The 12,094-nt window shown below is 33.8% G+C and overlaps 2 protein-coding genes across 2 annotated transcripts; one reads left to right on the top strand and one right to left on the bottom strand.

Annotated features, from left to right (window-relative positions):
* Nucleotides 1–1,466: 1,466 nt before the first annotated feature.
* Nucleotides 1,467–2,063, bottom strand: LOC132727952 (histone-lysine N-methyltransferase SETMAR-like). Its single transcript, XM_060713557.1, has one exon. The coding sequence runs from the start codon at nucleotides 2,061–2,063 to the stop codon at nucleotides 1,467–1,469; it is 597 nt and encodes a 198-aa protein (XP_060569540.1).
* Nucleotides 2,064–4,633: 2,570 nt separating this feature from the next.
* LOC132727951 (uncharacterized) lies at nucleotides 4,634–11,348 on the top strand. The gene is made up of 3 exons (XM_060713556.1): nucleotides 4,634–4,811; nucleotides 9,442–9,987; nucleotides 11,136–11,348. Exons 1-3 carry the CDS (start codon nucleotides 4,669–4,671, stop codon nucleotides 11,272–11,274), a joined length of 828 nt encoding a protein of 275 aa, XP_060569539.1. The 5' UTR covers nucleotides 4,634–4,668; the 3' UTR covers nucleotides 11,275–11,348.
* The last annotated feature ends 746 nt before the right edge of the window (nucleotides 11,349–12,094 follow it).

Below are 12,094 nucleotides of genomic sequence, written 5' to 3'. Positions count from 1 at the left end.
GCCCTTTCCCCAGTGTAATCGAAAAGATTTCACTAGAGTTTAAAAGCCCCATACATTTCTCGGTTACTGTATAGTTTCATAACATAAAGAAGTAAATTATACAACAATAACAAACAGTTGAAGTATACAGATTATTAAAAAAAAGCACACACAAAGAAAAAACACACACACACAACAAACCCCACTATAATGTGTTTTGGATGAATTTAGAAATATTGCGTTGAAATATATTACCAGCAAGAATTTCTGGAGTCTCGCCGCCGTAATGCATCACGTACAAAGCGTTATTAGCGCTTCGTAAACATTTGAGGCACGCAGTGAATGTCTGTACTCATCCAATGCTTTTGGAATGTGAGTTTACGAATATAAGCAACAGTTTTATTTTATTGTAACTAATTCTATTATTCAGTCAAAAAATCTTCTTAGAATGAATGTGTCTTTAATATTATAGTTCCTTCTTATATATTAACACTAATTGTTTTGTTTTCTTCATCTACATAAGTCATGCCCAATTAATGCTAATTTCAAGTAACGAGATTTTTATTATTTTTTTCGTATCAAGACAATATTATTAAGACTATTTATGATACGCGAATGTTTTTACATATATAAAAATGCCATTTCACAGTCCAAATTGCTTTTCTTTCTATAAACAAATTAATTGAATCGAAAAGACAATATAAGTACTAAGCAGCTGGTTTTTTTTCTTTGATCGAAATAGAAAAACAAACAACACTGTGGTGTTTTATATTAATTAAGGTCAATTAATAGCCTCCATGAAATGTCATTTTGTAAACTAACAAATACTCGGCCCGGAGACAAGGAAATGAGATCAGGTACACGCGACATTTTGCTCATTTTTTCATTGTCAAGTTGAGCTGAATTGACTACATATTTCACTAGATAGACTGCTACGAGGGGTGTTCAAAAAGTTATGAGACTGTAGCAATGAAATAAAAACAACAATATATATCATATTTTTTTTTCTATTTTAATCCCTCAAAATAGTTTCCATGAACCCGAATACACTTATGAAGTCGATCTATCCACCTCCGGAAAGCGTCAGAGTAGTTCCCCTTGGGGATAGTGACGATACCCAAAAGGCACTGGTAGAGCGCACTTCCCAGCGCACTGCGTGATGCGTAACGCCGTCCAGAAAGCCGTTTCTTGACTTCGGGGAAGAGGAAAAAGTCGCAAGGACTTAGATCGGGAGAATAAGGGGGATGCTTCACTTGTACAATTTTTTTCTTCCTCGATGAACCTTTGTACTATATCACATTTATGAGATGAAGCGTTATCATGAATGAGGTACAACCCTCTTAAACCAGTTCTTGGGCGACGATTTTCATAAAACGTCTTGACACGTTTCAAAATCTTATCCCGGTAGAACTTTCCAGTGACAGTTTTCCCTCCTGGAACTGCAACTTGTACCACAGGGCCTTACGAATTAAAGAAAACCGCATACATCACTTTTTTGCGCTCTTAGTCCTTTTAGCAATGATGGGTCTAGCCTGGTTCTTGCAGAGCCATTGCTTGTTGTTTATGCGTCTCTGGGGCTCAAAATAGTAGATCCATGTTTCGTCTCCCGTAATCAGTTCATTTATTTTCCTTGAATCGAGATTTTTGAATTTTTTCAATGTTTCTTTCGCAAGACGCACTCTTTCCCTTTTCTGATTCTCGGTCAGGAGATGGGGTACCCATCTGGCACAAACTTTTCTTAAATTCAATTCCTTCGTCAGAATGGTCTGAATGGTACCCGTTGATAAGTTCAGATAATAAGCTATCTCGCGTACCGTGTACCGAGCATCATCTTCTATTAGATTTTTCACAGCAGCAATGTTTCTGGAAGTGATTGCTGTCTGAGGTCTGCCAGAACGGTTCCTGTCTTTGACATTATCCAATCCATTGGTGAATGCTTTGAACCACCTGTACACAGTGCTCTTCGATACACTATTGATTCCAAAGTGACTATGCACTTCATTCAGAATCTTCTCGGCAGTAATTCCTAGACTACACCGCACTTTTATGTATCCTCGAATTTCTAATTTTTCACTAGGTTTCATATTTACATGTACAAATGACCAGTGTATACGAGTATATGATAAATAATACACAATAACTTTTAAACGCATGATTTGATTTCAATAAAATTTTACTCAATTGTCATCGACAGGCTAACAATAAGATCTCGTGAATTTCGTGCAAATTGAATGGTAATTTTCTACGGAAGCACATTAGTCTCAAAACTTTTTGAACACCCCTCGTATAACGATGATTGCCAAACAGTTGATAGTGGAAATTGTTCATGGTAAAACAAGTCCGAAATCCGCCCGAAACTTAAGAAGACTGCCCCACTCTTTTTATAAGTTGAAAGTCGAAGCATATTTTAAATTATAGACAATAATTTAATCCACGTGAGTTATTTATCCTTCATGCGAAGTAAATGTATATAACATTAACAGTAATTATGGCAAAATGTATTTTTTTGTACTTTTAACTGTTCACTCACAGTTAATCCTTGGATGGTCATAATATCACATTATAAACATAAATACTAAGGCATGATTATACATATTTTGGTATTTAAAAGTACATTATGCTGTCAAGTTTAGCTAAATTGTTTCTATATTTCAAAAGACTTCCTGTTATAATAATGGTAATTGACCAACAGTTGATACTGGAAAATGTTAAGGGAAACATATCTATAAATATGCCTTAAGTAAGAAGATTGCTCCACTCTACGTTCCTTATGAATTCTTATGGATATTTACAGAAATATTCACAGGCCACATGAGGTGGTTATCTTTAATGTGAAGTAACTTAGAAAAATAGAAATGAATTATGGCAAAATTCAAACTTATTTTGAATTCTACCTGTTCACTCGAACTTATAGACCCGTGGATATTAGTAATAAGTAAATTCAACAAAACTATCACTTTAATTGCTTTTTAGCTCACCGGAGCTAGCTCAGGGTGAGCTTTTAGGATTGTTGAATGTCCGTCGTCTGTCCAAACTTGTTCGTTAACACTCTAGTGGTCACATTTTTGTCTCAATCATTATTAAACTTTGTCAGGATGCTTGTCTAGGTAATAGCTCGGATGAGTTTGGACATGGGTCATCTCGGATGAAAAACTATGTCACAGGAGCTAAAAATAGAAAAACCTTGTTAAAACTCTAGTGGTCACACTTTTGACTTCATTGTCATCACACTTGGTCAAGATGCTTGTCTAGGTAATTGCTCGGATGAGTTTGAACATGGGTCATCTTGGATGAAAAACTAGGTCACAGGAGCATAAAAATAGAAAAATCTTGTTAACATACTAGTGGCTACTGTTTTGATCCAAATATCCCGGAAATTTTTCTGAAAAGTTTGTTCTTATGATTTCTTTGTCAACTTTGAATAGGGGTCTCCTGAGGTCAAAAACTAGGTCACACCGCCCAAATATGAAAAAACCTTGTTAACACTCTAGTGGTCACATTTTTGACTCACCTGTCATGAAACTTAGTGTGAGAATGCTTGTCTAGGTATTTGCTCGGATGAGTTCGATGGGTCAGGTGAGCGATCTAGGACAATCTTGGCCCTCTTGTTTGTAAACAGAAGTAATGCACAAAGGATACAAATATATAGTGAAAGCTTTATGATATTTCATTAAGATGTTATTTAAAAAAATACTATCTTCTTGTGTGTTTTGGTATTCAAGTTAACTTAAACAACGAACAGACAATAAACGTTATGAGCGTGATTGACGATTTTCGGCACTAACAAACGACATTAGTTTACCAAATTTTACCATTTTCGGCCGAAGACCGTCTGAAATCAGGTTGATTTCCCGTAAAATTTACAGAGAATAACTGAATAAAAAAAAATTAATTTGTCATTTTAAAATCACAAACTGAAATCTGGGAATTCTCATGTTAAAATAAAATGTAAAGGATAATCCTTGGCATTATAAAATAAAAAGCGAAGGAAAGTTCTAAAATAAAATATGCAGGCTTTCTGTTCAAATAGTTAGATATTCAAGTTCTGTTAAACCATACTACCTCCTTCAAAAAGATTTTAATAGATAAACAGACCCAACACGGCAAAATTGAAAATGTGGCAGACTCGGTTTGGTTGAGCTCGGTTGAATTGGCATTAACGTGTCACAATGAAGGTTCCATTAAAACCGCCGTATGAACACATCTGCGGATATTTCTAAATTCAAAATTTCACCATTGCATGTTTAAATGTTAATTCTCCTTACGCTGTTGCTAGGGTTGTGGACGGTAACTTGCACTTTCCATAACCGTCCATGAACAGGCTCAATCAAAAGAAACTGCAACATTTTATTTTCAGTTTTGTCGTTTTGGGATTCTTATGGTATTCCGTATTTCTGTATTTTTAAGCATTAGGCGTGTACTAAAATTAGCATTCTTATGTCAGTCAAACGATACAGGGCGTGGTATAGCCAAAAATCTACGTTCCGTGTGAAGTATGGTTTTTTAAAGCGATACCCATGAAGCTGAAAATGATCAAACTCCCACTCACTGTTTAGGACAATACATTAACATCATTATTGATGTTTTTCTTTAAGCTTGTATATAAATAGAGCAGCAATTCGTGACTATCTTCATTCCGAAGAAATATATCTATTATACTATTACAATATTGGCGATTTATTGTAAGAGATGGGGAAAATTTTACTACAATTTACATTCATTGTAGTTTCTTGTTTGGGATTGATTGAAGGATCTACGAAGAAAGGGCTAGCTGTGGATCCGCGAACGTTTCTCTGTGACGATTTCCAAGCATTCACCAATTTTGCATGGTGGTAAGTTAAATTTTTTTGTAATTAGATTTTTTTTTAAAGTTTGGAGGAAATGAGGTATCAGTTTCATTTACAAGTAAAGACTATTTATGACTGATAAGTTCTCTGAATTGGTTGAAAGTTGAAATACCTCTTTAGGCGGTGCTGGGGGGGGGGGGGTGAGATACATTGCACTTTCCATAATAACAAAAAAAAAATCGGTAATATATATGAAATATTTCTAACGACATGGTACATGTTATACATGTATGTATTGTTTTCCAAAGTAATTGGCAATGCTCATATCCCACCAAATTATTAACTTTACCAATAACATATTATATGGTACTTTGACATTTTTGACATAATCGCTATCACAACCAGCTCACACAATCCTGTTTTAACAAATGTTTGTAACTTTGTATAATTATGACAAGGAACTGATATACATGTACATCTAAAATGATTGTTAATGGAAACGAAAAAAATAAATAAAAAAAATGAATTAAAAAAATAAATTAATTAAAAAGATAAATAAAGAACATAAATAATAAAAAGAAATGTACATTGTGCCTTTTTATCTGTAACTGTCTAGAGTAAACTGTTGGGTGAAATAGAAATTGCTGATTCTTGAAAGAAATAAAAAAAAAATGTTTTATTGGTTATATAATCTACAGAACGCAAGTTGCATGTTTCACATTTATATTATCCCTCATGTACAGACTGAAACAAACCGAGTCTGCAATTTTCATGTAATTTTATTGTGATCAATGCTTTCCGACGGCGATTGCCCTTCTTCTAGATTGTTTTGCTATCTTACACTTTCTTTATATATTCTCCATTCAAAATTGCAAAGGAAATATCTTAGAAATTGTATATGTGCCAGTGTTACTCTACAAAAAGAATAGTCTTTTCATATTATCGTCTTTCACTATTCCAACAATACTAAGTCTTGATATTTAATAAATCTAGCTAGCTAAATGTGAAAACTACAAAGTTCCTTAAGGGCAATCGAGACACACACACACACAACACGAAATGAAGAAGACACGATATTACGATGGCGAGAAGTTAGTAACGAAACCGTGATGGTAAAACGACGAAGGTTCGATGCTGAAAAGTCGGAAGTACGATGGTGAAAAGTCGCAATAACGAAACTCCTATCATTATTTCGTTATTTCGATTTTTTCTCCATTGTGCTTTCCACTTTTCATTATTATATATTCGAATTTTTACCATCATACTTCCGACCTTTCAGCATCATACCTTAGACTTTTAATATTGGTACTTTCATATTTTCACCATCGTACCTTCTAGATTGCACTTTCGTACTTCCTATTAAACATGCGTACTGAGTGACAACGCACAATGTAGTTACATTATTCTAACATCACGAGGAAGAACGGAATCCCTAAAGAACGTCCAAAACCACAAAATTGAAAATGTTGTAGGTTCGGTTTGATTGAGCCTGTTCATTGACGGTATTTGAAAGTGCAAGCTACCGTCCATGCTCCCTTGCATCTGCTTTATTACGCTGTATTCATCATTTAACATGAAGTGGATATTTTTCGAATTTAGAAATATCCGCGGATGTGTTCATACGGCGGTTATCATTGAAATCTTTAATGTTACACGTTAGTATATCCTTTCTTACATCGTTATCAACTGTTATTATAATTGTGGGCATGTCAGTCAGAAAGACGAAACTTCGATGGGTACGATGATACATAGTCGAAATAACGAAATTACAATGGTAAAACAAGGAGTATCTTTTAAAAAGATACTCCGCAGAAGAATAACTGTTTAACATGCAAAAGTATATCATTCTTTTCAATACAAAAAGAAATGTTAGCAATGCTTGCATAACAATGACATGATAATTATTTCTTGTAGCTATTAAAAAATACCCATTTTATAAACATTGAAATTGAATTATAGCATATTCATATTGATTTTTCAAAGAAGAACATCCAATTAAGGTGTCCTTTTTACTTGTTTTTCGTTTGACTTTATAAAGTTTGTACTCATTTACAAATTAACCTAGCAGTTAAAGATGAACATTTTATTTTAGAACTGTCCTTTTTATATTTTATTTTATAGTGACAAAACTATCTCTTACATCTTATCATAGAGCTATCCTTAAATTATTTTTAGAATAGTAAGAACTATCCTTTACATTTTTTTGATAATAGTTAGAACTGTCCTTTACATTTTCTTTTAGAGTGACCAATGAAAGTCACTGATTTCAGTTTGTAATTTTAACATGACCAATTAAAATTTATTCTTACATTTAGTACTTTCCTGTTAATTTTACAGCAAGTCAAACCGATAACAGACGGACCTCGTCCGAGAAAAATCGAAACGAAATTACAATTGTTGAAAAAGTAAAAAGTAAAATGGTGAATTTACGAAACAACGAAACCACGATAGTGAAAAGTAAAAAATATGATCGATAATAACACGAAATTATATCTAGTTTTCACTATCGTAGTTTCGTAACGTCATTTCTCACCATCGTACATCCGACTTTTCATCATCGCACCTTTGTATTTTCACCCTCGGGTTTCAGTATTTTGATTTTTCACCAATTTTATTTCGCGTTTTTGATCTTTTGAGTCACGTGAATGTCGCGATAGCCTTAACGTGAGATCATATAAAACCTGTTAGTCATACACTCCGTATATATATATATATATATATATATATATATATATATATATATATATAAAAACGTTCCCTGTCGTCACAATAATTATGAAACCCCAGAAAAAAGTAACCAATGACCGAGCATCTAAATATGATATTTATATCGATTTTCCTTTCTATGCTGTCACAACAAGTAAACCCCAGCAAAAATGAGCCAATCAATGGGCATGCTCTGGAGTGCGGGTACTCCAGTTAACGATATGTTTACAATTTAACTACAACACATTTTATGCCGCTTTTCATGGAATGGCACTACGTGTCACGTTGAAGGTTCCATGATGACCGCCATATAAACACATCCTAAGGGTGATTCAACATTATTCAAATAGGAATATTGGAACCAACCAACTAGAAAATACCGAAAAGTTAAAACTAAAAATACCACAAGCACAACAAGGATCGAAAGTTTGGGTGAAATTGCACCAGTAGAGTTTGAAGAGTAGTCCGGACAATTTTTGTGACGGACGGACGGACGGATAGACAGATGGACAGACAGACGACGGAGAAGTGATCCCTATATGTCGCCACTACTTGTAGAGACGACTCTAAAACAAAAAAATAACAAGATTAGACATTAAATGTATTGTAGCTGATTTGTGTCATTCGTTTTTTCGCCCCGCGACTCCGCCAAGCTTTACCAAGTTAAAATGGCGGTGGCGCGGAGCAAAACACGCTTTTTTTTATAAATACCTTTACTTTGAATGGTCAGACTATGATGAAAAAAGAATCTATTGCAAAACGGCAGTAAAAACACAAACGATATTTAAAAAGCAACTTTCTCCAAACTCTTTTAATAAAATAGCAAGCGTATATAACTTTAAAAACTTTTCGTGCCACGTGTTATATGCTCCAAAATGACGTCATTAAGAATGTTATTGCGTTCTTTCGATGACGCTCTAGGGAATGTAGTTGTTAATCTAATCACTTCTGCAAGAAATGTCAAGATTTTCCATAAAACATAAAATAATTAAGGTGAAATATTTAAAATATGAGAGAATGTCGTTTCTTGAATATCAGACTGGCTTTCCATTAGTTTTACCAATGCTTGAAACTTCATCTGGCATGGATAGTGGCAGATGCGTGCTATAAAATGACACGCTTCGAATGACGTTATTTTACCGTTTTGAATGAAGCTGTAAATTCATACGCTACTAAAAGAAAAAAGTAATGATATTTCTGTCCGAAACATTATTAATTTGTAATATGCAAGAAAAAGAATCAAGCACCGGTTGTCGTCACAGACATGAATGTTAACTTCACGGGTAACTGTTAAGCGGAAACTCGACAGAGCCTCGTTACCGCAATAAACAGTTTCCCTCGCCCTAGTTATTCCGGTATGTACCGGCAGCCGGTGTAGGATTTAGACGGGTTTTTGTGACACTATGTCGAATATTATATATAGAGAATAACAGGTTACTGTCTTTTGAGAAAGGGTTTCTCAGACGAGGTTAGATATGGTCCTGGAAGGGGCGAGGCTTGCCGAGCCCCTTCCGGACCATATCTAGCCGAGTCTGAGAAATCCTTTCTCATGCCTCTATTATGATTTTGCATCTTATTTTTTTAATTCGGGGCGCTAATTTCTGAAAGTACGGTAACCACAAGAGGGTTATACGCCAAAAAAGTAGTCCGAGGGTTTTTACCAATACTTTTATAACACAACACAATTTTTGGTACAATTTGCTTTAACAATTTATTTACTGTGTATTATCATAAATATTCAGCAAAGTCAATTAAACAATACCAACAATAAACATCATCATTGCTGATCTGGCGTAGGAACAAAGTGTTCTCAAGTCACTGACTGAGAAAGGTTGCTGTTCTCAGACAGGCTTTATCAGGCAGTTGTCATAGTAATGGCATGATAAATAAGATGATCATGCAATTCTAATTAACCAAACAATGAAAAGATTTTTTTTAGAAAATAAAGTACAATTCTATTATAATGTAGGTATGACTGGGGCGCTAATTTGGACCTTATTAAAGGGGAAAGTGGATGTAACAATATAGATGCCAATGTCGACACACACGTCCCAATGGTATGGGGCTATGGAAGCTATTTTTCACAGTACTATCTCAATAATGAAGCGGCCTTTCTCATGGCATTCAACGAACCAAATCACATGACCCAATCAAATATCGATCCAGTACTAGCAGCGAGTGTATGGGGAGAGGTAGAAGCACTGGCAAACGGGAGGCCAATAGTAAGTCCTTCTCCGGCAAGGTGCGATGGTCCTAATTGCTTATGTAGCACGGAGGAATGGTTTGATGCGTTCTTCGCGAATTGTGTCGACTGTCGTGTGGACTACCTAGCTACGCATATGTACAGCTGTAACCCTTATGAAACTATGGAATTCCTGGAGAATCTGTACAACAAATACGGGCTTAAAATATGGTTAACGGAGTTTGCGTGCCCTAATACTTGGAATGACGCGGTGCAGTTTGCATATATGGAGGCAGTTCTACCAATGCTTGAAAGTGCAGCTTACATTTACAAGTAAACTATAACCATTTTTAGATATATTTAATATTGTAAATGCGAATTTTGGTTTGTTATACAGTCGAACTTCGTTCGCTCGAACTCGGAGGGCCTGTGCAAATTTGTTCGAGAGATCGGTAGTTCGAGCAAACTTTAAGAACTTAAGAATACGTTCAGTCTCAAAGTAAAATTCTAGCTTGCTCAAATGATATTTTACAGTCTTTCTACATATTTTGTTGAATCAATTAATTACAATTTTGTTGTTGTTTTCTAAATTCATAAGATGTCCTATTATGGTATGGGTTTACTCTTCTTTGTTACAAAAAAGAAAACAAACACTTGACTGTATAAATGTTGCTAACCAAGTAAAAAAATGATATATTGTAACAGTTTTCAAATGTACTCATTTGCAATATAGATAATCTAGCTTTTGCTCTATTTTATTTTTTGGCAATTGGTATATTTAAAATGTAATCATTTTTTTGTATGAAAGTTATTTTTTTTTAGATTTTTCTACGGGACATAGAAAATAGACACAATCCTGCATGTACGACTCTTCTTACTTCAGTCCTGTAACATCTAACGAGCTCTGAAACGTTTATTATTCAACAAATGTTTACGAAAGACCGGTGGGGGGGGGGGCGGTGGCGGACATAATACATATCAATTTCACGAATTCACAATATCAACTTTATTAAGTTTATGAAGTTGAAATCGTGAATTCTTAAGTTTATATCACGAATTCGTAAAAATAAAATTGTGAATTTGAAATTGTGAATCCACGAATCTGAAATCGTGAATTTATGAAGTTGAAATGTTGACATTGTGATCTTATGATGTTGAAATCATGGATTCGTGAAGTTGAAATTGTGAATTTATGAATTTTATTTCGTGAATTCATGAAGCTGAAATCATGAATTCATGAATTCCGTGTGTTAAAAGTGTAAATTTATGAAGTTAACATTGTAAATTCACACAGATATAAACGGGATTTTTTTTGTTGTTGAAATGTCCCCACTAGTCTTTCGTACTTTTTTTCTGATGAATATTGAGCCTTCACACCGTGGGCGAAAAGTTAACATTGTATCAAACAAACATCATTTTCCGTTTGATATTCAAGAAGATCTTATATTCGTTAGTAATGTTCGATTTCATTTTGTTTCTAGATATTCCTGGTTTGTGTCACGTGTTACTTTCGAGACGAGGACTGATTTTATTGACATGTCGGCTAGTTTGCTCGAGCCATACTCTTCCCAGCTAACATGGCTTGGTGAATATTACAACTCCTTTGTATGGCAGGAATGATATCAATATTGACTTATTGTGTTACCTTTTCGTTTGACATCACGCAAATCAGATTATAAATTAAAAAAAAAAAAGAATATATATATATATATATATCTAACCAAGATGTTCTTTGTGTCTAAAACCACTTCAACAATGATATCATCGGTAAGAAAATACCTTTTTCTTTAACAAATATAAAAATAGCATTTTAGAGATATCACAAATACACACAAAGAATGATAATTAGTATAAACATCTATATTGATTAAAAGTTAAAATTTAAATAAGTAAATTTGAAAAAACTAAACATAATTAAATTAACATTTTGAAAGACAAAAAGTGTTTGAGAAGAAATTAAGACTAAAGAAGCAACGTTTTGTATTTTTTCAGAGCACGATAAAAATATCTACCCGTGTTTCTTGTAGTACATGTAGTACAGTAACTAGTCTGAACTTATTCAGGCATAATAAGTAATTATAAATTATTTGTTTTATGCTTTTCATTGGATTACTGATTTATCCGTGAAAAATTATATTTGATAATTTTACAGTGAAAATTATTCAAAAATATAATTTCACACTTTTCAATGACGAAACTACTGTTTTAAGATTTTCCCCATGTGCGTACCTCAATTTTATTTTTGCTGGTAACTCTGAAAAATGTCAGGCTGTTTAAAGAAAAGCAAAGCAAAAATTGATAAATAACTTAAAATGTCAAAAGTAATAAAAAAAAAAAAAAAACTTACTTCTATTCATTCAAATTCCAATCACAAAAATCCTTCTCTAATTTTTTTTTTTGGTGTCATTTTTACAGTCTGAAAAATACATTCCTTCCACAT

The sequence above is a fragment of the Ruditapes philippinarum genome, unplaced genomic scaffold (genome assembly GCF_026571515.1).
Source record: "Ruditapes philippinarum isolate M1 unplaced genomic scaffold, ASM2657151v2 ctg19243_1_1_1_1, whole genome shotgun sequence".
NCBI lineage: Eukaryota > Metazoa > Mollusca > Bivalvia > Venerida > Veneridae > Ruditapes > Ruditapes philippinarum.
Note: the sequence above shows the minus strand (reverse complement) of the source record. Positions and strands in the feature narration are given on the sequence as shown.